The sequence below is a fragment of the Dama dama genome, chromosome 15 (genome assembly GCF_033118175.1).
Source record: "Dama dama isolate Ldn47 chromosome 15, ASM3311817v1, whole genome shotgun sequence".
NCBI lineage: Eukaryota > Metazoa > Chordata > Mammalia > Artiodactyla > Cervidae > Dama > Dama dama.
Window position 1 is genome coordinate 43,588,247 of NC_083695.1, and position 26,641 is coordinate 43,614,887.

At 46.4% G+C, this 26,641-nt stretch overlaps 1 protein-coding gene across 1 annotated transcript in view; it reads right to left on the reverse strand.

The window, feature by feature from the left end:
* The window catches only part of GRID1 (glutamate ionotropic receptor delta type subunit 1), a 658,662-nt gene that overhangs the window by 258,696 nt on the left and 373,325 nt on the right, over window positions 1-26,641 (reverse strand). Inside the window, exon 5 of the mRNA XM_061163043.1 lies at window positions 1,658-1,711. Within this exon, the coding sequence (XP_061019026.1) occupies window positions 1,658-1,711 (54 nt within the window). The remainder of the gene's footprint in view (window positions 1-1,657; window positions 1,712-26,641) is intronic.

The window sequence follows — 26,641 nt, forward strand, 5'->3', positions numbered from 1 at the left end:
CCTGACAAGTGTGTCCACACCCGACACCTCCCAGTGGTGCTAAGTAAGCCCTGGCTTCCTGCCGCCCAGCAATACCCTGGGGATACTGCACACTGGTTAGTGTTAACTCCAGCCCTGGAAAGGGGGTGGGAGGGACAAACAAGAGAGTCCTTGGGATGGGTTAGGATTCAGGGGAGGAAAAAGGAAATAAGTTAGAAATGTAAAAACACAGCACTTTTTGAAGACTGACAATATAGAAACCCTGGCTATCTGATTTGGAGGAGCCCTCCCCAAAATAAAGCCAGCATCTGACATCTACCTTACGGGGCACATAGAATGCCTCCGTCTCCAGAAACAAAAGAAACCTATAAAGAAGCTGGCAAAGCCCAGAGGATCAAAACCTCCCCAGGACCAAAGAGGACTCTGGCAGCCTCTGAAGAAAGCAGCTATCATGTCCCTTCTCCTAATTACCAGCACAACCATCTGCAACCCCAGAGAAATGGACCTTGCAGGTCTCCAATTGGCCCGTGTAGACATGGAGCTAACAAGATAATGAATTTATGGACAAAAACCATGAAAAGTGGGCCTTGCAAGCAGTTACTATCTGATACTACCTGCAACATAAGAAAATAAGCCGCCCAAAACTCCTTCAGCCATGGTAGCACTGAGCTAATGAAGAAACACACATCATAAAAGCATAAATTACCTGCACAATAAATCCTGCATCTTCTAGAATGTGGCCATTAGAAATCAATCAGTTAATTTTGGAGCAACGGAAGGCCACGGGCTGATGAAAGTCCGTGCCAGGAAGCACTTTTAAGAGTCAGTTATATTAATAGCTGGCTGGGGTCATATGCACTGTCCCAGAGGGTGCTTCCTGAATGGATGGGCAGGTAGAGGGGGCTCTTCAGGGAAGCTAGGGCATGTTATTACAGGCCACTCCCATGTAACATCTGCAGCGTGAGCAGGCCAGGGCCAGTTAGGGTGGAAGCGGTGGAAAGCAGACCACCCACCATGAAACCTCGATGTCCCCATTCTTCCCAGGGCCCAATCCAGTGGGAAGGCCACCTGGGGGAAAGATGTACCATTTACCCCTTTAAAAGGTTACCTGACCAGCTGCACAGGGGGCTGTGTACAGACATCACATACACACACCTACACAGACACACATATACACACATACTGACGTGCATGCATTAATGCACACACACCCGGACACACTCTCACAAGTATATACAGTTACACACTCACACCCATGCACTCTTACAGACACACAGGCACATAACCCACATTCACCTTCAGGCTCCTACAAGAAGTGCAGCCTCTACCCTGTTCTGCATTCCTTTACATATCCCCTCTGCATCCCATTTTCTGACCAGCCTCCATCTCTCCAGTCTCTGAGCCCTGACCGGTGACCTCCCCTCACCCAGCACATCTCATGCCTGACACCACTTCCTCCTAGACTCAAATCCGCACTATTTTCCTGGCTCCCACCTGCTCCAGGTGAGCATCTTGGCATGCCCCGTCCAACTCTCTCACCTGCTGGCTCGCTCAGAGAAGCCCTGGGATCCACTCCAGCACCCCGAGTCAGAGTGGAGCCTGCCAGGGTCACTCTGTGCTTTCCCAAGTGGTGGTAGCTCAGCGTAAACCACGCCCGTCACCATTCTGGGGCTCTTACCTCATTCACAAAGACCCAGTGGCTGTCCTTGGAAGCCAGGTTGGTCTCCACCGCCTGCAGAGAAAAAGAAATTAAAAAAAAAAACATGAACAGAAGCAAGCCAGAAGTTGGCAGACACACAGGATGACTGCTGAGATGGAGTTTGATAAACATTGTTCTTGGAGGATTTTTTCCTCACAAAACACGCCATCCCCCTGGGGCATCTCTGGCTGCCTTAGCTACTAGATGCAGCATTTGAACATGGACATCTGATTTCCTGCTGTTCTTTGGAATTCGCGTGCACCAGCCCCGAGCAAGGTTAGAAGCTACAGCTCCTGTAGGCATCACAGGGCCACAGGCGAGGACATCCCTCCCTTTCTCATCTCAGAGATTGCCTGCAAACACTTTTCTGGAGGGTTACTGGGGTGGGGGATGTCTCATCATTGCCCAAGGCTAGAGACTCAGGAATCTGGAACAAGGGATTTACAGCAGCTTGGCCAGCCAAGCTAAACAACACCCAGGAAGATGGTGGCTCACAGCCAGGGCTCTGAGCTGCCTTCAGCTCTAAAGAACCCATCAAGGACCCTAGAACTAACTCTTTTTTTGCTCCTGGGCAGTGACCCCCACCCCACACCATTCTCTATTAGAGCATTTTGTTCTGTTTCTTTATAGCACTTGCTGTGTCTGTACTTGAATAGTTTTCAGCTTATTTTTTTTCTATTGTCTATCTCCTTTAACCAGTTGGGGTCTCCTTGAGGTCAGGGCCACACCTGTGACTGTCACATTTGCGTCTCAAAACCTTCCACTATAACCAGCGCATAGTCGGTGTTCAATATATAAAGAATACTGTTGTTGAACATATGAATGAAGGATAGGAGAGCTAGGCAGATGGGACCCAGTTACTTATTTTGCTTCTCATATGTTTTTAGGAGTGCTCTTTCCCTTTTTAGACTGGAAATCCAACTACTTTAGCACATTAAAAAATGGGGCAGGTGTATGGGATAATTTTGAACATTTAAATTTTTCTGTAGTTTTCCAAATAAAAAGAGTAAGTGTAAGTAGATTGACAAAAGAGGAGGAATTGATAGTTTTCCAACTTGTCCTGTAAGAATACTCACAGTTAGCACGTGCCAAGTATTACTGAGTGCCAGGCAATGTGCCAGGCCATCTATGAACCTGGGAGAGAGTTCAGATCATAGTTCTCTTTTCTTTTTAATTTTTTTATATTTTTATAATGTAACTTTTATTACTATTTATTTGGAAAGATACAGAGAAAAGCAAATGTTCAAACTTATCCCATAAACCTACCACATTTTTTAATGTGTTAAAGTAGTGAAAACTCCCCATGTATCCCTCCAAATTCATCCCCCAGAGACTATTCCAAATGGCCCCTTCCAGAAGTTTTTAGTCATGTCTGCATGTGTCTGCACACACTTATCAAACTGATGTTCAGGTTTCAACTATCATTTGTGACTTATCAGTATATGAAGAATATCTTTTCCTCAACAGTACACACAGGTCTGATTCACTCTTCTTAACAGATGAGGCATAGAGGGGTAAGGAGCCTGCAGGCTCCAGTGACCCAGCATATACATGGCCCTGCCATTGTACAGGGCCTCAGTGAGAACCACACCTCTGCAAGGAACGAACACGTTTGTGGGTCAACACAATAAGCACATGGAAATAGGACCTGTGGGGATGCCTAGGCCAGCTCTAGCATCCCAATCCTTTGGACATGAAGGGTGGTCATTGGTGAAGGACACAGATGCTCCTTCTCCAGCCTATAAATGAAAAGGTACCATCCCCTGTGAAGACAAGTGGGAACAGGAGTCCAGACTTGACTGGAGCGGATGGCCTCCACCAGCTGGCATTTACCACTCTGGCCTCCGTTTGTTCATCTGTAAAATGCACATAACACTTGCTTCCTTTTGTCTGCCTATATAGGTAAAATATTTCGGTCTCAAGAAGCAGCAAACACACATAGCGTCCAGAGAAGTCCCAGCCCTTCCCAGGAAGCAGCAATGGAAAGTGTGCATCCCCATCCTTTGTGAGTTCCATCCTTACCTCTCGACTCATCTACATTCTTAGATCCTGAGAGTCTTCTCTGGTCATAGGAGTCCTTCTCTTAAGAGACAGGCGCCCATGAAAAGCTTTATTCCCCAGGATAAAAGAGTTATGTCTAGGAATACCTTGGCCGCTCCCTCCCAGCCAGAGGAAGAAGTTACCAAGCATTCTGTCTCCTGCACTTGGACGAAGGACGCTCTGAAAGACGCCATGCCCTATGCCTGGGTCCCTCGTGGGGCCATGAACTGAAGACTCCTTTCTCTACGTTCTACAAATTCCGTAAACCATACTGCAAAGAAGGCATAGGGACTTCAGAGTCAGTGGCTCTCTGGGGAACCCTTAGACCCTTAGGCAGGGTGGAGAAGGGAGAGCCCCCCAGCCTATAGCTTCCTTCCTCCCAATATACAGACTGTCAGGAATGTCTTCAGAAGCTCAGAGGCCCAGGAGGAGGTGGGGAGGGAAATGTGATACAGGTAATCTGAAGTCACTGCAGCACATGGCCAGGCTCTGACTTGCCTCCATCCTGACACCTCAGTATTTCGTTAATGCTCACGTGGAGGACAACCAGTAACATGCTCATCAAATCTGCACATGATACAGAGCTGGGGGTGTCATGACATCTGAGAAAGCTGAAACACTGAGCCAAATCTAAAGAGACACAGTTGAACAAGGCTGAACTCAAAGCCCTACACTTATTTCCCAGGAGCAGAAGGGCACATGGGGAGATGAGACTTGAAAGTGAAGACCCATGAAAAGGCAGGGGCTAGAAGTTCTGTGCTGCCCTTGGGGAGTTGACTAGTGGGTCAGTCTGCTTGATGGAGGGCACTGCAGACTGGAAGCGGTCATGGAGTTGGACAGTGTAAACTGATGGCCAATTACAGTCACCAGGGACAGTCCAGGAATGCAGAGAGGCTGGAATTGATCCTTATAGCCTCTGAGAGCTGATTCAGGACCAAGGTCTCCAGTGCTCAGGTAAGCAGATAACAACTCAATATAGGAGAGAACTTTCTAACTTTCCAAGGAGTTCAAAATGGAATGGTTTGCCACCCCAGGAGCAGCAAGGTCTCATCGAAGAAATGTTTGAATGGAAGACAGATAGTTGGACCATGAATGGCATGTGAATATCAGCATGGAGGTTGACCATGGGTGAGGGGTAACACTCCATCATCACTGGCATTCTGCAGCCATGAGTCTCAGTCTGGCTGCATGCAAGAACCTCCTAGGGAGCTTTTTAAAATGCAGACCCCAGGGCCCTATTCCTTGGAATCCTAATTCACTGGGAGTGGTCATGTGCCTAAGACGCTGTGTTCTTTCAGAGCTCTGAACCCGGAATCTTAGCCTCCAAAGCTGGGAGCTCTCTAGTCCAGAATGTGTTGTTTTGTGAATCTGAAGATGTAGGTGCACCTGTACAGGTGAGAGGTCCTCCACTGTCCCTGCAGGAGCCAGCAGTGCAGAGGACCTAACTCAGTCGCCAGGACATCCCATGGAGCAGGTGAGAGCCTGGCTGCACTAAGGCATCTTCCCACCTGGTCTCAGACTCATGTGTGGAAGATAATGATGGAGAGAATTGATCAGAAAACCCCAAAGGACAACTGGCCAACTTTCTTGTCCTACTTTCCCTCACCAATTAGCAATTAGCTAATTTGTTAAGCCTCTTTTCCCCACATGGAGATAAATAGCACTTGACTGCAGCCTTTTCCAGAGGGTGCAACTCACACAGAAGCTGAGATGGCTGGTGAGAAGGAGACGCAACTGCAGATTTCGCAAGAACACCTTCCCCTCCCCAATGACTGGAGAGCTGCTGCCAGCTCCCTGGGCAGAGCCCTAAATGCTCCAAGCCCAGTGGATGGTGTCCCCTTCTAAGTACCTTTCCCTCATCTTCTCCAGCCACAAGTGAGGCAGGTGGAGGCCCCCGAGATCTCCCTTTTACCTCAGAACCAGCAAGGTGAGAAGAAGGCAGGCAGGCAGAGCATGGTCAAATCCCAGGCCTGCCTTTACTTAGCTGAGTGCTCCTGGGTTAGCTACTCTACCTCTCTGAGCAGCAATCCCATGCCTGCAGGGTGTTGAGGTGCCGGCAGTACTATTGATGCAGTCCCCTCGACCCCCTCAAATCCCATTAGGAATTCTGAGCCCACTGGCTCTCCATGTGCATCCACTGCCAATGGCAGACACTGACCAACTGTTGGAACTCTCCTTGGCACTCATGGAAATATGCACCCTCACTAAGGACTAGGGCTGCCACGTATCCAACCCCAGCTGCCCCATTCCACTGTGGGGACTGTTTGGACTGTAAGCTCAACTGTTTCCAGGTTCCTTCTGCAGGACCAGCCCACACAGCCTCACTCACCACCCTCGTTGGCTGCCTCCACTTCCATGACCACGTTCCCACTCCCTTGCTGGGCTCTTCTTAATTCCCCTGGGAAAACTTCTTAATAAATCATCGTCACGCAAACTCTCACATCAAAGTTGGTTTCTGGGAACCCAACCTGAGACAAGCACCTCCCATCTTACAAATATTGTGAGAACTAAAATGAAATTAAGTTGAAGTTTCCATCCCAGAAAGAAGCTCACTATGGAACATCAGTGAACATGAAGACCTTCCCCATTCCTTTCATTCATATCTCTTGCCTGGTTGTCACTCGATGGTCTTTTCTGAATATATAGAAATCTCTATACATTTCTATACATTACACAGTAATTACTCATGTGTTCCTTTTTTCTTCATTCAGTAGACAGCACTAGCCACATAGAGCATCTGTTCTAATTCTCCTGGTTACTGGTGAGAGCCAGGAGTCTCATCCCATGACATCACAGAGCCCAAAGTGGCCTAAAGACCAATAATAAGCACACCATGCAAGGGTGGTGAGCACCCCTCCTCCCTGAGTTCATAGACCCATCAAAGCAGCACAAAGTGGGCTTCTGCTTTTGTCATCTCAGCCATGCTACAGGTTTACTGCTGGAAAACACTGCTGGCATCTGCAGAGGAGTGTTGGGTCAGCTAGATAAATAAAGGGTGGCCCCTTCATTCCACAAGTAGGGCAGGGAGCAGACCTGACCTTCTGCTCTGGGTGGGTTCCTGGTCACTGGCCCACTGCAAGTAGGGTAGCTGGTTTCCTCAAACCACGCTTCTCTCCTGCAACAGGGCACCGAGACTCCTCACTAAAGACTGCAGTAACAGGAGACAGAGTCCTGAGCAATAGCAGGAGCTCTGCACAGATGTGTGGGCCCCAGAAACTAGGTCTCAATTAACCCAAGGGCTGCTTGTAGTAACAGCAAAGGAGCCCTGATTAGGTCGTTGCTATGAGTCCCTAAAAGGCCATGCCTGACCATCAGAGCCCAAAGGCCTGGCTCCTGGGTTCCCTCAATAGACTGGCAAGCAGAGAGCTTTAGAAGAAGAACTGAGGAGGTAGAAACTTGTAAAGAATCATGCTGACTCCTGCTTTAACCCCTTGTGAATAGAAGAGGAGACCCAAGATGCTTAGGTGGCATGTAGCCCAGGCTATGGCTGGGATGGTGGACATAAGCAGCCATGGGAAGGAACATCGCACACAGAGGCTGAACTGGACACCTGCCCTGGTTCTGATAAGCACACTGTCATAGGTTGACCCCACTTAAAGGAAGCAGAAAGCAGCTATTCTTCCCATACCTGGGGAAGGGAATGTGTCTTCTCGTCTGTGAGCAGCAGTCCCTGTCTGAACCTCAGGGAGCCTTTTTCCATGGCCAGTGGCATCTACAGAGCTGGGGTATGAGTGACATGGGACATGCGATCCTACAGACCTACCAGGGAACATTTAGATCCTGTCCTGGCCACCCAGCTACTTTGATCCCACAGTTTCCATAAAGAACTAGATGCAGACCAAACCCCAGCACCTGGTTCCCAAAAGCTCTGGACAGAAAGCACAGCCAAGAATGGGATGTGTGGGGCTGCTTGCCTGGAAGGGGTTGAAGAGGCCCCTTGCTCACACAAAGGTAAGAATCAGTGCTAATGTACAAATGCCTGGAAGGAAACAGAGAAGACAGCGGTCCCAAAGGATCAGTAGAAGTAGCTCCAGCTTGGTCCTGTGTTCTCAGCCTTTCATGCAGGACCAAGTTGCAGCCATTTCTGAGAGTGAGAAGAATCTGCTTTTGTCAAGCACCAGCCAGATACTTCAATACAACACATCTACTTCACAAGCCACAGGTCTCACTTTGAATAAAGTGAATACAGTATCCAAAGGAGCCAGGAAAGTTCTCATTCCCATTTCACAGCAGAGAAACTAAGATCTACATCTAGACTCAGACTTGCATAGGCCCCTCTGTGAGCAGAGACTGAATCTGAACTTGGGCCCTTTTGTCCCCTAAACCTGTGTTCTTTCCCCCTGATCATGCTGCTCTCCCAAAAGCCTGGTCACCCATCAGAGCAAGTGTACAAGCCTTCAGGCCTGGCCCTCTGACCATGGGAATAAACCAATCTTTTCTTTTTTCATATCTAAGAAAATACTCTTATGAGTCATGGTGCCTACCTTCCCAGGTTAACTTGTCCTCCTAAGTCTGAGACCATTGTTTCACTTGCCTTTCTCAAGTCTGAGCCTATTTCACTTTATCTTAGCCTCAAGAAATACTAAATGGAGTGGAAAAAACCTCCACATGGAGGCCTTCCAGCAACATCACTGAGGATTTATTTTACAAAGTGCAAATGCCACTGACTATTTATGTACGTGTTAATTGTTGGCCATGTATCCATCCCCCTCCCCCAACACTGGGAGCCTGAGATAATGAAAGCTTGTCCACAATAAGCATCTTTTTAAAACCCCAACTCTAACATTTCAGAACAGTCCCCCCCTGGAGCCCAAGGCCTGGCATTGTCCCAAGAACAGACATGGAGCTAACTATAAAGACCCACTGCTGTCTTTGCAACAGTGTGCTATTTGGGAACAATTCTGTCTATGCAATGTCACCCCTCTGGAGCATGATTGAGTGCAATGCCCCCCTTTGCAAGGAAGGGGAGGAGCTGTTTGCAAGACTACAGATGGTCCCGGGAGCCCAAGGAATGGTCCCCAGGAGCCCAAGGAAACCAGTAAAGCAGTCACCGGGAGGCCCAAGTTTCGGAAGATATGCCCAGAACTACCATGAGGAACCCCATTAAGGGCAGTTATCACTGAGCTGCATCATGGCACACCATGCTTCCCAGGGGCTGCCTTCTTGGGAAAAGGGCCTGAGCTTCTGGTCCAGATACTCACCCTCTGTACTCCAGCCTTGCCTCCAGAACCCCTTGGGGCCTTGCTTTCACCAGAAAACTGGTGGATTTCCCCTCATCTCTTCCCCCTCCCAACATCTCCCATGGCTCCTCCTTACTCTTACTCCTTAGCTCTTCTGGCTCCATCCTTACTCACAGATCTCATTGAGGAATCTTGGGTCCTGTATCCCAGCCACACAAGGCCATCTGGGGAAGGTGTCACAGAATTAATCTTGTGTAGCTTCCAAAAGTAACTCTGGGACACAGAAGAGGAGATCTGAGCCTGTAGCCTGGGAATGCAGGGAGTGCTCTGGCTGGACCAGGCTGGATGGAGGTGAGAGTTACTTACATGCTGGGTCCAATGACTGACACTCACTGAACAACTCTTCCACCTGACCCAGAGCTAAGCCCTCTACATGTGAAACCTCCCTGGGTCCTCAAGACAGCCCACTGACAGAAGTTCTGAGCCTACAAGTGGGGAAACTTCCCTGAAGTCTCCCAGCAAGTCAATGTAGCCGAGGCAGCATAATCCAGCCTTTCAGACACCAGAGTGCACGCGCTTTTGAGCATATTGTGCAGACTCAGGAACTGAGCAAAGACAAACTCACTCTTGGCACTTTTTGTAGATGTTTAACGCAAAATCGACAGTTGAGCTGGAAGGCGATGCAGACAGTGGTAAGGCCTGGCAAGTGGAGCTAAACAGACTTCTGTAAAGTTGGGTCCCAGATTCTGGAGTTTCCTGCCACCATCCTTCCCCAGAACTCCTGGGTCAAGTGGTCCTCTGATTGGCAAAGGGTTTCTGTGTATGGAAAGCAGCCTTCAGTCCCTCACCAACAAGTGAGCTCCTCAAGGGCTGAGGTCTGATGTAGTCACCACACAGCCCTGGCAGACGATGAACTTCAGAAAAATGTCTATGGAAGGAATGAACAGGCGGGCCCACACTCCTGCATATTTCCTGGTGCTCAGTATGAGGAAGGTCAGAGGCATAAGCAGGAAGCCCAGTACAGCACAAAGGGATACTGACATGCAGGCAACCATAGCTTTGCACAGTAGGCGCCAAATTAATGGAAACCCACACACATGAGACCTATGTCCTCACTTCCCACAGTATCAATATGCATTTGATTTCCAGTTTACACTGTGCCAGGCAAAGTAAGTCCTGCCTGTATTTGAAAGTAGCACCCTTTCTCTGCAACTCTGAGAGAACCTGAGAATGAAATGAAGTGAATGTGAAAGATAGACAAATGCAAGATATCGTGACCTTTAGAAGCTGATGGAAACATAACCAAATTTTAGAGCTTTTCTGTGGGAATGTAATCATTTCTTCACTTCTGCTGAGTTCTGAACCTCCTGATGAAAGTTCCCATTTATCCTATATCCTGTGCTCACTTTGGCAGCACATATACTAAAATATCTTATATCCTGCCTAACAACACAATAAGTTCTGGACTTGGTTGGTCCATCAGTGGCATATAAAAAGATATTACTATCACATTAGAGAGAAAGTGTTGTTCATGAGATTTGTTTCTAACACTTGCTTTGATCTCAGAAAAACTATTATGTTGCTATTGGGGGAAAAAAGAAAGCATAATGGACTAAGTACATGTAAAAACCCAATGGATCTAACAATTCCTAGTCAATCACGACACATCCCTGGCCTTGGTCCCCACTGTTTACCAAGTTTGAGATAAACAGCTCTTCGAAACTGCCTTCCCACTTTCTACAGAGGGCAGAAGGGCCAGCTCACGGCCTCTGGGGGATGAAGATTCATTACAGGTCATTTGTTGATCCTTCAGATGAAATAGAGATAGGTTCCAGGGCTGTGCTGGAAGTGCAATTGACTGTAATAAAAAGTGAGAATATGCTACATGTGGACAATTTATGAAGAAGCATTAATATCAGCAGAAAAATGAAATGGAGTCTGCTCACAGGCACGATCTGTTTAATAAGATCAACTTGAAGAAGTGAAGCCAGGCAGTACCGATGAGTAGCAACTGATGGATACTTGGATTTTAATCAATGGTCCATAATTTCCCTGCCACCTGGAGGGCAGAGAAGCCAAATTAGGCCCTCCATGTTCTCACTCTCACAGACACCCAAGCTGTCCTGATGGGAGGGGGTGGGAGTCAGCTTTTCTGTCAATCTTGCATGATGGAGGAGAAAGGTATTCCTGGTCCTTGGCCACGTCTCCATAATCATTTGGGGGATTGGGGTATACAGTAAAGCCATGGCTTCTGAGCTTATTTACACTCAGTCTGATTTGATGAGAGCAGCCGTCAGTTCTGCCGTGGGCTGTGAACAATCTCACCACGTGGTCCCCCAGGGGGCAAGGGACACTGATCTTGGGTGGCAGGTGGCTACATTGAACCATTTCTCATACAGTCTGCTGTTCAGATCCAGCTTCAAATGATTTTAAGATAGAAGCAAAGCAAAGTCTAAAACCGATCAAATGTTTTCTTCTTCTCCCTCCCACAGGTATTTGCATGTTCATACTGGAGCTTGAGCCAGTGCTGCTGCTGCTGCTGCTGCTGCTAAGTCGCTTCAGTCGTGTCCGACTCTGTGCGATCCCACAGATGGTAGACCACCAGACTCCACCGTTCCTGGGATTCTCCAGGCAAGAACACTGGAGTGGGTTGCCATTTCCTTCTCCAATGCGTGAAAGTGAAAAGTGAAAGTGAAGTCGCTCAGTCGTGTCTGACTTGTAGCGACCCCATGGACTGCAGCCTACCAGACTCCTCCGTCCATGGGATTTTCCAGGCAAGAGTACTGGAGTGGGGTGTCATTGCCTTCTCCAGAGCATCCAAAGTCCAGCTCCAGGGACCCACAACATCAGATGCTGCTGAAGGAGAGAATGGGGACTGTTTGAGGCAGAAAAGTCCCTCCCCTGCCACTGGGTCACATAATACCTCAGAGGCCTGTCCCACACATGTGGTTTGTCAGCCCCAGAGTCTGAGACCCACCGTGGGACATCCATTGGGAGAACAACTACACTGTCTGTGTTGCTCAATTAGAGCATCAGTGTTCAAGGTTAACACCATGACCTCTTCAAATCGTGCCAGGCAAGCCGTTTCTGCACACATATCGAATTTCTTTTCCCAACCTAAATTGTTTTTAAAAGATGGAAGCGTTTGAATTCTTTTTAAGGCAATAAAGTTGAAAGTAGCAATTCTTTACCAAGCTGATAAGAGCTGCTGGGTGTAATTTGTATTCTTTTTTATGAGCCTGACTTTTGGGAGGATGAAATAAGAAGAAAAATCTCTTCTTTTTAGTTCTGGAGACAAGAAGCACTTCTTGCTCAGGGTACTGGGGAGGAGTTCCCTGGCTCAGGAGTTGTCAGAAAACAAGTCACTGATTCGTGACACAGGAAACCCAGGAAACACCCTGTGCTGGGGTGGGCACAGGAGGCTGGGGAGCTGGGGTATCAATAGCTGCTCATCTTGGTGCTTGGCTTGGGATTCTGTATCCCCTGAAAATGATTCAGAGTTCATGGGCGGGGCTCCACAGTCTTCGGGAATAATGAAGAGAAGGTGTGGCAAAACTCAGTGAAAAGAAGGAGGAGGAATCTATTTCTTTTAGAATCCACAACAGAAATTGCTTCACAGCCTTTGAGATGGCTTCTTATCAAGTACAAAGCCTCTGTACATTAAAATTGATGTATCAACAAATATAAAATGCCCAACACGGGCATTACTATAGCCCTCTGAAATTCTTGCCTCAAATCCACAATCATCTTTCCATGGCCAGATTTTCTATATCAACTATGACAAGATTATTCTAAAATGTAAACTTCAACTACACTGTCAGTAATCCTTGCAACAACCATGGAAGGTGACCATTTAGATAGCCTCTTAATAGAAGCAACAGTTAGGACTGGACATGGAACAACAGACTGGTTCAAAATAGGAAAAGGGGTACATCAAGGCTGTATATTGTCACCCTGCTTATTTAAATCATATGCAGAGTACATCATGAGAAATGCTGGGCTGGAAGAAGCACAAGCTGGAATCAAGATTGCCGGGAGAAATATCAATAACCTCAGATATGCAGATGACACCACCCTTATGGCAGAAAGTGAAGAAGAACTAAAGAGCCTCTTGATGAAAGTGAAAGAGGAGAGTGAAAAAGTTGGCTTAAAGCTCAACATTCAGAAAACTAAGATCATGGCATCCGGTCCCATCACTTCATGGCAAATAAATGGGGAAACAGTGGAAACAGTGGCTGACTTTATTTTTCTGGGCTCCAAAATCACTGCAGATGTTGATTGCAGCAATGAAATTAGAAGACGCTTACTTCTTGGAAGGAAAGTTATAACCAACCTAGACAGCATATTAAAAAACAGAGGCATTACTTTGCCAACAAAGGTCCGTCTAGTCAAGGCTATGGTTTTTCCAGTGGTCATGTATGGATGTGAGAGTTGGACTATAAAGAAAGCTGAGCACCGAAGAATTGATGCTTTTGAACTGTGGTGTTGGAGAAGACTCTCGAGTCCCTTGGACTGCAAGGAGATCCAGCCTTTAGGATGGACTGCAAGGAGTCCATCCTAAAGGAGGTCAGTCCTGGGTGTTCATTGGAAGGACTGATGTTGGAGCTGAAACTCCAATACTTTGGACACCTGACGTGAAGAACTGACCCATTTGAAAAGACCCTGATGCTGGGAAAGATTGAGAGCAGGAGGAGAAGGGGACGACAGAGGATGAGATGGTTGGATGGTATCACTGACTTGATGGACATGGGTTTGGGTGGACTCCGGGAGTTGGTGACAGACAGGGAGGTGTGGTGTTCTGTGGTTCGTGGGGTCGCAAAGAGTCGGACACGACTGAGCAACTGAACTGAACTGAACTTAATAGAAGAAGAAAGTGAAGCCTACAAACTATTAACAGTTTATAGCTAAATGGTCAGCGCTTTGGAGTCACAGACAGGAATAACATCATCTTTGCCCAGTAGGGGAGAAGGCAATGGCACTGCACTCCAGTACTCTTGCCTGGAAAATCCCATGGACGGAGGAGTCTGGTAGGCTGCAGTCCATGAGGTCGCTACAAGTCAGACACGATTGAGCGACTTCACTTTCACTTTTAACTTTCATGCATTGGAGAAGGAAATGGCAACCCACCCCAGTGTTCTTGCCTGGAGAATCCCAAGGACGGGGGAGCCTGGTAGGCTGCCGTCTATGGGATCGCACAGAGTCGGACACAACTGAAGCGACTTAGCAGCAGCAGCAGCTTCCCAGGAGGAAGAGCCCAAGTGCACAGCCCAAATCACAATAGCACAAGACAGCCTGTCCCCATGTCTTGAGTAGCCATCAGTCCTAACAGACTCAAAGGACCGGGAAGCTCAAGAGAGGCTCACCCCCTCCCTGAGTGGTCATTCAGGGTGGACGTGATACATCTTGACTCTGTCCTCCCTGGTACCAGTTGACTGTGGCCCAGGGAAGGACCAAGTGCTGGCTAGTGCCCAGCTAGCAGTAGAAGACCCAGGGGAAGGGCCACCAGCAGAAGTAAGAGGCTTCAGGCTAGAAAGCAATCCACTCCACAGCCCTCCTGAAGAAAGAGCAGGGTGTGATGGAGGCCCCAGGGAGAAAAACAGGATTCCCTGACCCATCCACATTGTGGATTAATGAGATCAGTGGGATGGAGAAATCAAAGAGGAGGTGTAATCCTCAGGAAGAGCCATGAGGTGAGAGGGAGACAACAGCAGAACCCACATACACATTTAGCAAGCATGTTCAAGGCATCTAGTAGGTACCAGGTGCCAGGAAGGATGCTGCACATGGAGATGAGGCAGTCTCAGGCTCCACCCTTGAGTAAAACGAGCTGACAGGCCATACAGAGAGAGAATTCCACTAGACCAAAGGAGACAGTGCAGTGATGAAGATGTTTTCAGAGAACCAAGAACCAGATACTAAATCCTGCCTGGCAAGTGAAAACCCCCATGCTGAGGGTGGGTCCTCGTGGGACAGGAGGGTCTTTCAGTCTAAGGAGACAGCATGTGCAAGCCTGGAGGTGAAATGGGGCATTCAGTTAGTAGGGCACGGTGGTTGAGTCATATCTTCATATTTTATGAATAAGGATGTGGTCCTAAAGTAATTAGATGAGGTAAAAATCAATTATAATCAAAATTAGCCATGGAGATTTCTTAGCTCACGGATGAAGTATAGTACAGAAAAATACAATTTGTGTAAAGAACCCTAGAGCCAATCCTCTAACTTTTACTAACCAATGTTTCTCTATGGTGGCCCTCAAAGCTTCATTTCCTTCCATGGGTGGCTCAAATGGTAAAGAAGCTGCCTGTGATGCAGGAGACCCACGTTCAATCCCAGGGTCAAGAAAATCCCCTGTAGAAGGGAATGGCAACCCACTCCAATATCCTTACCTGGAGGATCCTGTGGACAGAGGAGCCTGGTGAGCTATATAGTCCACGGGGTTGCAAAGAGTCGAACAAATATGTGTGACTATCACTTTCACTTTCTTTCCCTGAGTGTATTCACTAACTCATCACTCACTTGCCCAGCCCTGCAATGTCATGTACCTTACCCTGTCCTGACACATCACTGAGCTATCCAAACGTCCAGACCAGAATCTCTTCTGGCCTTGCAAGTTAGGAGGGGAGAGATATGGTCAGATCTGCATTCCAGAAAGGTCAGACTGGCCCTGTGGAGAAGCCCTTGAGACCACACATCCATTCTTTCTAGCAGTTTCTTTCTTACTGTGTGCAGCTTCACCGTGCCCATGGTAGGTTGGCGAGGCAGTCGCGGCATCATCTGGCTCCAATACCTCTCAACTGTAGTTAAATGTACATGTGAACCATCCTCACTGATGGTCACACTGTGGCCCATAATCAGGGGTGGAAGGGCTAGTAGCATAAAGCATGAGTTATGAACTGAAAGACTGCCAGGTCCCAGTCAGCAGGGCCTCATGCTATGCAGTCACATCTGGCTTTTACCCTGCGAACTGGGAGCTTCCAGATTGTGGTCTACGAAATGGAAAAGGCTTAGGAGATGATAAAAGTTCTCCTGTTTAAAAAAAAAAAAAAAAAAAACTATGCTGAGAAAGTTTGAGATATATTTATATCCCTACCTTGAAGAACCACAAAGTCATTCACAGAAATGTCCTCAGAATGTTATGGGCTGAACTGTGGCCCCTCCATATGTATATGTGGAAGCCCTTCAAAATGCAATTGTATTAGGTCGGCCAAAAAGTTCATTTGGGTTTTTCCATAAGAGGCGATGGAAAAAATGAACGAACTTTTTGACCAACCCAATATTTAGAGGCAAGGTCTTTAAAGAGTTAAATTAAAATGATGCCAGTAAGATGGGCCTAATCCAGCTTGTCTGGTGTCCTTATAACAAAACAGAACAGAGAACAGGCCAAGCAAGGGTGAAGAAAGAAGGCAAAACTGACTACAAAACAGGAAGGCAGACCTCAGAGGAAACCAGCCCAGCACCTTCATCTCGCACTTCAAGCCTCCAAAACTGTGAGACAATATTATGAAAAGGCCACTCCCTACTAAGCCAAGCAGTGAACTATGATTAGAGTATTTTCTTACTTGTACAACTTTAGCTTTCCTTACCTTAGGAATTACTGTGATTTGTATTTATTTGTACAAGTTCTATAATATATTTGTCCAAATGCTCAGCCATAGAACAGTCTTTCAGTTCCCCTCCTCCCTAGATACAGCCTCTCAGCGACCCCTCTCCCCTGCCCTCCTGCTGGATGACAGGGGCTGTCCTGAGACTTTCCTTATCTGTTCTGCTGGCTGGATTGTCCATACATGTTTTTGCTTACTTTTATTTTTTTTGTTTTTGTTTTATTTTTCTGAAGCTCATGCTACAACATCTTCCTAAGATAAGGCTCATAGATTTGGGCTGTAAGTTTGCAAGTCTACGCATGTTTGGAAATTTTTAAATTTTTTTCTACCACATTAATTGATTATTTCACCCAGACATAAAAGGGGAGTGTCGGCACTAGTGCTAAAGAACCCGTCTGCCGATGCAGGCAGACGTAAGAGACACAGGTTTGATCCCTGGGTAGGGAAGATCCCCTGGAGGCAGGCATGGCAACCCACTCCAGTATTCTTTCCTAGAGAATCCAATGGACAGAAGAACCTGGAGGGCTACAATCCATAGGGTTGCACAGAGTCAGACACGACTGAAGTAACTTAGCACACACGCACTAACTCATCCACAGAAATAGTGTTTCTCCAGGTTCTTTTTGCATCCATCCTTAACCCTAAGCATCCTGATGTCATTCTGATCCATGTTCCCTTTATGTCACCTGCCCATCTTCCTCCTCTCCTCCTTCTCCTTCTTTTCTTCTTTCTCTTTCCCTCTTTCAATGACCCACCCCACCATCCTCTGCCTCACATTCCTGCCTTTCTTTCCTTGGTGCTTAGAAACTTGGCACTGAAGTACCTTAATGTGAGTCTTCTTTTCCTCTATTTTGGCTAAGAGCTAAATGGTTGATAGGACTTTTTAGCCTGAAGACATATTCCTTTTGTTCCTAGATATTTTCTTGTTTATTTCTTTGATATTTGCCTTCTCTTCATTGTCATCCATTCTTCCTCTAGAATTTCTGCTAGAAGAATATTGAACTTTATGGACTGAACCATTAATTTATGTCAAGTTTTGTCTCTCATTTTATATCTCTTTACTTTTGATTATACTTCCCTCAACTTTGTCTAATATTTCTATTGGATTTTTAAAAACTCAGTCTTATTTTTTTGCCTTCAGTTGCTATTTTGTGCTCTCTGTTCTTTTACATAGTTTCTGTTCATGTCTTAAGCAAGAAATATTTTTAATTTCTTTAAGGTCATCAGTGATATGGTTTTTGATGTTTTATTCTGTTCCCTGAACTAAGTTTGCCCTGGATCCATTTTTCATTTTTGTTTTGTACTCTCTCTCATATAAGAGATGTCCCTCAAGTGCATAGTAATCCTTGGTTGTTGTTTCATGTTTAAAGTGAGGCATTCAAGTGCCATTTGCAGCAACATGGATGAAATCAGAGATTATCATACTAAATGAAGTAAGTCAGAAAGAGAAAGACAAATACCATATGATATCACTTACATGTGAAATCTAAAATGTGACACAAAGAATCTATCTATGAAACAGAAACAGAATCATGGAAGAGAACAGACTGGTGGTCTTCAAGGGGAAGAAGCCTGGAGGAGGGATGGAGTAGGAGGCTGGGGTTAGCAGCTGTAAGCTTTCGCATATGGATGGATAAACAAGGTTCTACTGTAGAGCACAGAGAACTATATTCAATATCCAATGATAAACCATGATGGAAAAGAATATTTAAAAAAAAAGAATGTATATAACTGAATCCCTGTACAGCAGAATTAACACAGCATTGTAAATCAACCATACTTCAATACAAAAAATAAACTGGGGGCATTCAAAAGCTCACTGGAGGGCATGAATATGGACTGTAGATCATGGACTGGAGGGCTTCCTTGCTTTTGCATTGGAAGGCACCTCTCTCCTCCATAAATTTCAACTTCTACAAGTCTTTTCTCCAGTTCAGATTCTCCAGAAAAGATTCTTCCTATATCCTACCTGAAGGGTATTGGCCAGCTACTGGCATTCTGAGAGCAGGAAAAGGAAGGAGAGGTTCCACTACTCACCAACCAAGTCTCTGTTTAACTTCTGCTGGTTTCTGCCACCTGCCTCATCCCACTCTCTGTGGTGTCTGGGTTCTAAGACTCTCAAGCAGGTGGAACCACAACATCTTTTTGATCGGGCACTGAGGTTACAACACCCTCACCTCAGCTGAATCAGTTACCTTCCGCTACCCACTGTCTATTTTCCAAAAACTAGCCCCAAGATCTCACCCACTGTTGTCTCCTCCCATGGACTCTTTGATCTTGTGGGTTATTAACACTTAATGTCAATGTTATTTTAAAATAATCTGGGGGAAAGAGGGATTAAACGTGGGCAACAAATCAGAATTGTCTCATCAATTAGAAATCAATAAAACTGAAGTCACTCAGGTTAGCGGTTTTCTTTTATGCTCAAGATAACTAGAATAGGTTTTTGTTGTTGGCAACTGAGCATGCTGACCAACCCGAGAAGGCTGAAGGAAGGCCCAGTAGGGATGAACATGGCTTATGCCAGGGCTGATGAAAAAGGGCAAGGTGGAGGAAAAACTAGATTAAATGGAACATCATTTTTCCTGCAGTGAGCCTGGAAAGCTAGCTGAGAACTCAAACTCCAAAACCTCTCATGCAGAACTTATTAACTTATTTTCATAAGCTTTGGGGCAGGGTCGGGGGTGAGGGTGGTAGAGACTGCTCACCCAGACTTAGAGATGAGAAAGGGACAGCTACTCTTCTCTGTTCTAGTCTATAGCCTCTGGAGGCTGTCTGGGGCAGGGTGTTCTTTGCACGATCATGCTGCTGAAAGGTACAATTTCATAGAGAATTCTTGATCAAGCCCACAAGCACATTTTGGGCTCAGGTTCTGTTTATCACTCCTAGAGGGGAAGGATGTCAGATTTTTATTCAACAGCCTCATTCCACAGCCCATTTAAATAACCATACATCGGGCAACTCAAGGTAAGGACAGGGGAGGACCCATCAGCAACCTGGGGAATGACATGATATCAATCGGATGTGTGGGAGATTTGGGGATGCATAATAGCCTGTTCAAAGGAATAGTTCAAACATACTGACTCACTTTGATCAACACATCCCTCTAGAAGGATGAAAGATTTAAGAATCTGTAGAATTCAGAAACCTGGGCTCCTTTAACATAAATCCAGGCTGAGGGTTTCCTAGGCATGTCCTCGCTGAGGGTGAGCCTGAAGGCAACAAGGGAAGCCATGGATGATGTCTCTTTCCCCAGTCAGACCTGTTCTGTTGGGAAGAGAGGGGTGAAACGCAGATAGGCATGCAGTCTGTGGTTGGGTGAACTGGTTTGAGGGGCCTCTAAAAGGGAGATGAGGAAGCAGCCTGGAAGGTGGGGAAGGCTTCATGGAGGGCATGGGCTGGAAGCATGAGAAGGTTTGGAAAGACTTAAAGGAAGAAAGAGGCCGTTAAAAACCCCAGGTAGGAAGAAGGACGATGAGCAAAATGGTGAAGACAAGAGAGTGCAAAACATGCTTTCGCCCTCAAAAATAACAATAAGGCTACAGACAAATGGCTCTGAGTCCAGAGTGCCCACAGAATGCCCCAAAATAGTGGCTGGAAGTACCCCTACTGACAGAGACAGAAAATATAAGAAAACCCAAGCACGGCTGGGGATAGCAGAGGCAGCCACTCACCTAGAACACATTCAACTGAAAGGATGTACCAACAGGCCAGGGGGTGGGACAGAGACAGAATCTAGGGGATCCCTCTGAGAGAAGAGATTCACATGAGTGGCCCCTGAACCATGCATATTTCAAGGTGTGTGTTTATTTCCCTCCAGGGTTAAGATTTCTACAAAGCCTAAACTTAAGGCTTCCTTTTGACTCTAGTACACAGTACACTATATTTACATTAACAAAATCATATGTTCTTCTCAAAAAAAGAAACCAAAAAAGCCACTTCACACATCATGTTCTACACAAGCATGGTGAAAAGTATCTTTTTTCTTTTTCCTGAATCCTTTTCTAGTAAAATATCTGTGTGTCTTTTACAGCAGAAAATGCAGTTAGTGTGAAGAGGGCCCTGAGAAGCCCATCCTGGCCTAGATATACACAGGCAGATAGGAGGCCAGTGAGGCTGGCTGGGGTCACTGGCCAGGCCAGGACTGAGGGTCAGGCAGCCTACCTGTCTATCACAGGAGGACCTGGTGGGAAGGGGTTGTCCGGGAGCTCTTCTAACTCCAAGATATGGTTGGCGAACACTGGTCCCTGCCCACAACTAAGTCCTGGGGACCTCAGTTCATATAAAGCCACCTTGAAACTTTAAGGCTTCCTGAGTCTTTCTGGCTGTTTTCAAAAAGATGAATTCTAAAGGGCATTCATGTCATGTAGAAAAGGCTGGGTGTAGACATCAGAGAAGTGAGTTTCCCAAAGTCTAGAGGAACAGCATCTGATACTGGGTGTATCACATGCTGGGTCTCAGACAAGCACTGTACATAGACATAGATGACCTCGCTGAATCCTTACAACAGTCGCCCCTTACAAGGGTGCCTGTGTGCTAAGTCGCTTCAGTCGTATCCAACTTTGCGACCCTTGGCGACAGTAGCCCGCCAGGCTCCTCTGTCTGTGAGATTCTCCAGGCAAGAATACTGGAGTGGATAGCCATTCCCTTCTCCAGGAGATCTTCCTGGCCCAGGGACTGAACCCACATCTCTTATGTCTCCTGCATTGGCAAGTGGGTTCTTTACCACTAGGGCCACCTGGGAAGCCCTTTCATAATAGCCATCACCCCTATGATTAAAGGTGAGATAGGTGATGTCACATGAGCCACGCTTCTTCACACAGGAAATAAGAGACTGAGCCACAAGAGGATCCCAAGTCTGCTGGTGGCCACAGACTCAATTGCCTTCCAAAGCAAACTGAGGCAAGGTGAGAAGCCCCAGAAGAAGGCTGGAGAGCGTCAGAGATGGAGTTCCAACCTGGGCATCACAAATATCCTTCCACGAACCTGCCCCAGTATGGCTGCATGGGGTTGCCCGACCTCTAGACAAAGACAGCCGGGAGAGCCAAAGAGCACAGACTATCAGCCTGGCTCCCCACCAGCCCAAGAGCTTTTGAGTGACCAACAAGTGGCCATGGGAAGGCCCAATATGGACAGATGACAGCTCAGTCCATCTGCCTACTAACACTTGCAAAAGAGCCACAGGGACGCCAGACATTGTTCACTATTCATGGCTAATTACACACAAAGCAAGATGGATGCACCAGGCACTATACTAAGTATGTTCCATGTATCAATTCCCTTAATTCCCTCAGCAATCCTACAACAAAGGTACAATTATCAGTCCCATATTACAGATGAGTAAACTGAAGCACAGAGTGTTTAACTTGTTCAAGGTAGCAGGGTTAGACAATAGAAGAGGCCAAGCCCAGCCACTAACCATTCTGTACACTACCTCTCCTTATTCCAAGAACTGCTCTGAGTTTTGGCATGCCTGATGAATACTCACAAAGGCCTGCTATGTGCCAAAGCCACTATATGACCTGGGAATACAAACAAAGTTGGGGTCATGCCTACCTCTCAGGATGTCACCATCTTCAACACAGACACACAGCCAGGTCCAATGAGGCAGGGCTCTTGGGAGTGGAAGGATGCACAGGGCAGTAAGGCAGCACACTGAAGGGCATCTAATTTCCACTCAAGGAGTCAGGGAAAGTTTCTTGAAACAGACGATGCTGGAGCTACATCTTAAAAATGAACAGAAGCAACCCAGCAAGACAATCTAAGAAATACCACTTTTTAATTCTTCTAAAGCTTTTAAGCTCTGCCTTGTGCCAGGTCAAATCCCTAGGAAGCTCCTAGTCTAGGTGATATCATTTCGGCTTTCCCCAGAAAAATTTGTACTGAACAAGGATCTCACACTGTTTACACCTTTGGCTTTCAGCCAAGGCTGATATAAGAAGCAGCCATATGAATCACATTTGCATTGTTTGTAAAACTGCAAGCAAAGACACTATCCATTATGTTGTTCTATGTCCCTTATCTAGAAACTCATGTGATAAACGCCTCCCAGAGCACTAAACTAAAAAATAAAACAAAAAATAGAAGCCTCTCTCCCAATGGCGTTCATCTTCATAGTAAGCACTGAAGGATATGCATTCTGTCAAGTTCTACTGTTGCCTTGCCTGCCAGGAAGCTCAGAACTGAGGCTAATATTAAGAGCTTCCATTAGCCTATGTTTTCTGGCCTAAAGTTCCATTGCCCTTGATTATTTGGCTCTTAACAATGTTCTTTTATGTTAATGAATTTATGGTTTTATATTGTTTTAAAGGGCTTTCCTGGTGGTTCAGACAGTAAAGACTCTGCCTGCAATGCAGGAGACCCAGGTTCAATCCCCAGGTTGGGAAGATCCCCTGAAGAATGAAATGGCAACTCACTCTACTATTTTTGCCTGGAGAATTTCATGTGCAAAGGAGCCTAGCAGGCTACAGTCTATGGGGTGGCAAAGAGATGGACATGACTGAGCGACTAACATAAACACAGACACACACACACACACACACAGATTGTTTTAAAACTAGACCTATAGTTACCAATGCTACTGTGACACAGTGCATGTAGAAAACAGCTGAGTAGGCTTGCTTAACACTCAAAGCCACCCTGATCCCCAGCTCATTAATACATATAATTTCCCATTATTTTCTTTAAACCCTGAGTGTCCCTTTATACCCAGAATGGATGAATACACATCTGCAGTAAAATATGAAAGGGCCAAAACAGCCCCCATCTGCCACCTGTGGGATGGGTCCTCTTAGAACACAACAAAGACTCGTCCCTCACACCTCTCCAGGCATGACCCCCTCCAGGAGTTCAGGAAAGCTTTGAAGACATGTTTTTTGGGGACTCCAAGCAACAAGACCAGATGTTGAGAGGCATTTGAGATAACTGTGGGGAAAGGAGGTGCACTGCCATCTTTCAGAGTACATGTATGTTGGTGTTTCTGTGTGTGTGTGTGTGTGTGTGTGTGTGCAAGCGCGTGTGTGTGTGCGCGCGTGTTCAAATCCACCCTAGCTCTCATGCTCCATCTTGGCATGACCGATGCTTTTTTTATCCCCATCCACAAAATGAGGTTGCTATGAAGCGTTACAGAGATGATGCATCTGACTTACAATACCTGACATATAGCAGGCACTTCACAAAAGTTATCTCACCCTCATTTGCTCTCTCCACGAAGGTGAGGACTGTGAATGTCTTACTGTTTCACTCTTGGTGCCTACCACAAATCCTAGCCCTAGGAGCTATCAGATAGATACCAGTCTTAGAATACTAGTATTCAAGTACTTAGAATGCCAGTATTCAAGATAAATACTGCTTGAATGAATGAATGACAGCAAACAACAGTTCTGAACAGATGACACAATACAAAGCTGAACTGTAATGTTACTCCTCCTTTTACTCAGATGTGCAAAGATAACATAGCCTCTTTGTTTTCCAGAACATTCTTCACAAGTCTCCATCCCCACTCTTGGGCAGTAAGGAAATAGACTTGGCTATAAAAGTCACAATCTTTTACTTGTTTATAAAAGACACAATCAGTCAGACACAAACAGACTGTGTCTCAGTCACTTTAGGTTTAGTTGGTCTCCTCGGTGGATGCTCGGTATTCTATACATCCTCTCCTTGCTCCTGCTCCTTCTCCCCATGGAGAGGTTTCATGATCTCATTGTATGGAGCTCTCTCCTCTGATGCAGCGGGTCTGGTCTGGTCTGCTACTTTGCCCCATGTGCTGGTCTTGCTGGCAAGGTTGCTGGGAGGTTTCCGAACCAGGGCAGGTCCTGGTGGTCTTGCCTGGCTGCCTTGACTCCCATGATTCTTGGATCCTGGTCAAGGATCCTGGTCCTCCTTTGGACCACGGTTTGTATGGTCCCCATGCAGCCCCTACATGAAGAACATGCCATCCTTCTCTATGGTGGCTCTAAACCCAGCTATTTTCTGCCTTCCACAGGGGACATTTCCAAATGTTCAGATCCCCTACCTAATTCAACACACTTGCTGGCCCAGCACTGAGTAGATGGATGAGTGACCAGACCAGAGTCATAGTGTATCTTCCTTCAGTTCAGTTCAGTTCAGTCACTCAGTCGTGTCTGACTCTTTGCGACCCCATGAATCACAGCATGCCAGGCCTCCCTGTCCATCACCAACTCCCGGAGTTTACCCAAACCCATGTCCGTCGACTCGGTGATGCCATCCAGCCATCTCATCTTCTGCCCCCAATCCCTCCCAGCATCAGGGTCTTTTCCAATGAGTCAACTCTTCGCATGAGGTGGCCAAAGTATTGGAGTTTCATTTTCAGCATCAGTCCTTCCAATGAACACCCAGGACTGATCTCCTTTAGGAGGGACTGGTGGGGCCTTCCTTAGGTCTTATGAATTTCTTTTTTTAACCACTGGACTGCCAGGAAAATCCCCAATGGGGCTTCTACTTCTTTTTTTTTTTTTTTTGGCTGCTCTGGGTCCTCCTTGCTGTGCACGTGTTTTCTCTAGTTGTGGAGAATGGGGGTTACTCTAGTTGTAGTGCATGGGCTTCTCATTGTGGTGGCTTCTCCTGTCGTGGAGCACAAGCTCTAAGGCATGTGGGCTTCAGTCGTTTCAGTGCATGGGTTCAGCAGTTGCAGGCTTAGTTGCCTCGTGACCTGTGGGATCTTTCAGGACTAGGGATTTGAACCAGTGTCCTCTGCATTGCAAAGTGAAAGTGAAAGCTGCTCAGTCATGTCTGACTCTTTGCAACGCCATGGACTGCAACCCACCAGGCTCTTCTGCCCATGGAATTCTGCAGGCAAGAATACTGGAGTGGGATGCCATTTCCTTTTCTAGGGGATCTTCCTGACCCAGGGATTGAACCCAGGTCTCCTTCATTGCAGGCAGATTCTTTACCATCTAAGCCACCAACAAGGCAGATTCCTAACCACTAGACCATGAAGGAAGCCCACTTTTCTCAGAGATTGTTCTTCACTCATCTGCATCTCAATTTTTAGGTTTGTGCTGACACATAGTAGGCACCATAGAAACTGAAGTGAGTTGCACTGAACTATTAATAAATACAATTGAAATGATTTGAATTTGATAAGGATCCCTCCTTATTTCTGAGTTTATATAAGGAAGACTAAATCTTTTGAAAACTAGTTTGTAGAATCCATTCAAGAGAAGAACCTGACACTAGTTTGAAAGAAAAAGTGGACATTCAATATTCTTATTGAGCTAGTTTGATATTCAATTTAAAAGATGAAAAGTGAAAAGTAAAAGCATTAGTCGGTCAGTGGTGTCCGACTCTTTAAGATTCCCCAGGACTGTAGCCTGCCAGACTCCTCCGTCCATGGAATTCTCCAGGCAAGAATGTTGGAGTGGGTTGCCATTTCCTTCTCCAGGGGATCTTTCCAACCCAGAGACTGAACCAACCTAACCCCTGGAGAGTGGATTTCGTCTTGAGAGATACAGTAAGCCCACATTCTGCTCTGCTTTGCACAAACCCTCATTCACTCTCCTCTCTCACTTGAGGCCACTGGTTCCCAACCTGCTGAGAAACTTAAAAAAAAATCTGTGTCTAGGCTCCACCTTTTCCAATTCTGACTTCATTTTTCCAGGAGGGCCCTGAGCAAGTCTTAGCATTTTCAGACAAAAACAAGAATGCTGGAGACAGACTGTGAACAATAAGAAGTGAAAACTTCCCAACAGACACACAAAGTCAAAATGTACAGTGGTTTGGGGTCATTCGCTATAGGGTCAAAGAGCAGTACCCTCTGATTGACCCCTGTGGCATCAGGAAACCAAAACTGATATTCAAAATACTCACCTATATTCCCAAGAAAACGATCCTTTGCCTTTGTATCTAATAAAGCTGCTGTGGGGAGGGCACTGCCCACCCCCTTGTCCTGTTTATCTTCCCCTCTGGCTTCAGCCCAAGGTTTAACCTGACTGTATTGTCATGGCCCATTGTTCATAGGGGTCTCCTCTCTAAATTGAAAGAGTTTCAATAGCAAGGGCTGTCTGATTAATTTTTGGAACCCCCATTCTCTCGGCCAGTGGTTCTCAGTTCAGTTCAGTTGCTCAGTCATGTCCAACCCCATGGACTGCAGCACACCAGGCCATCCTGTCCATCACCAGCTC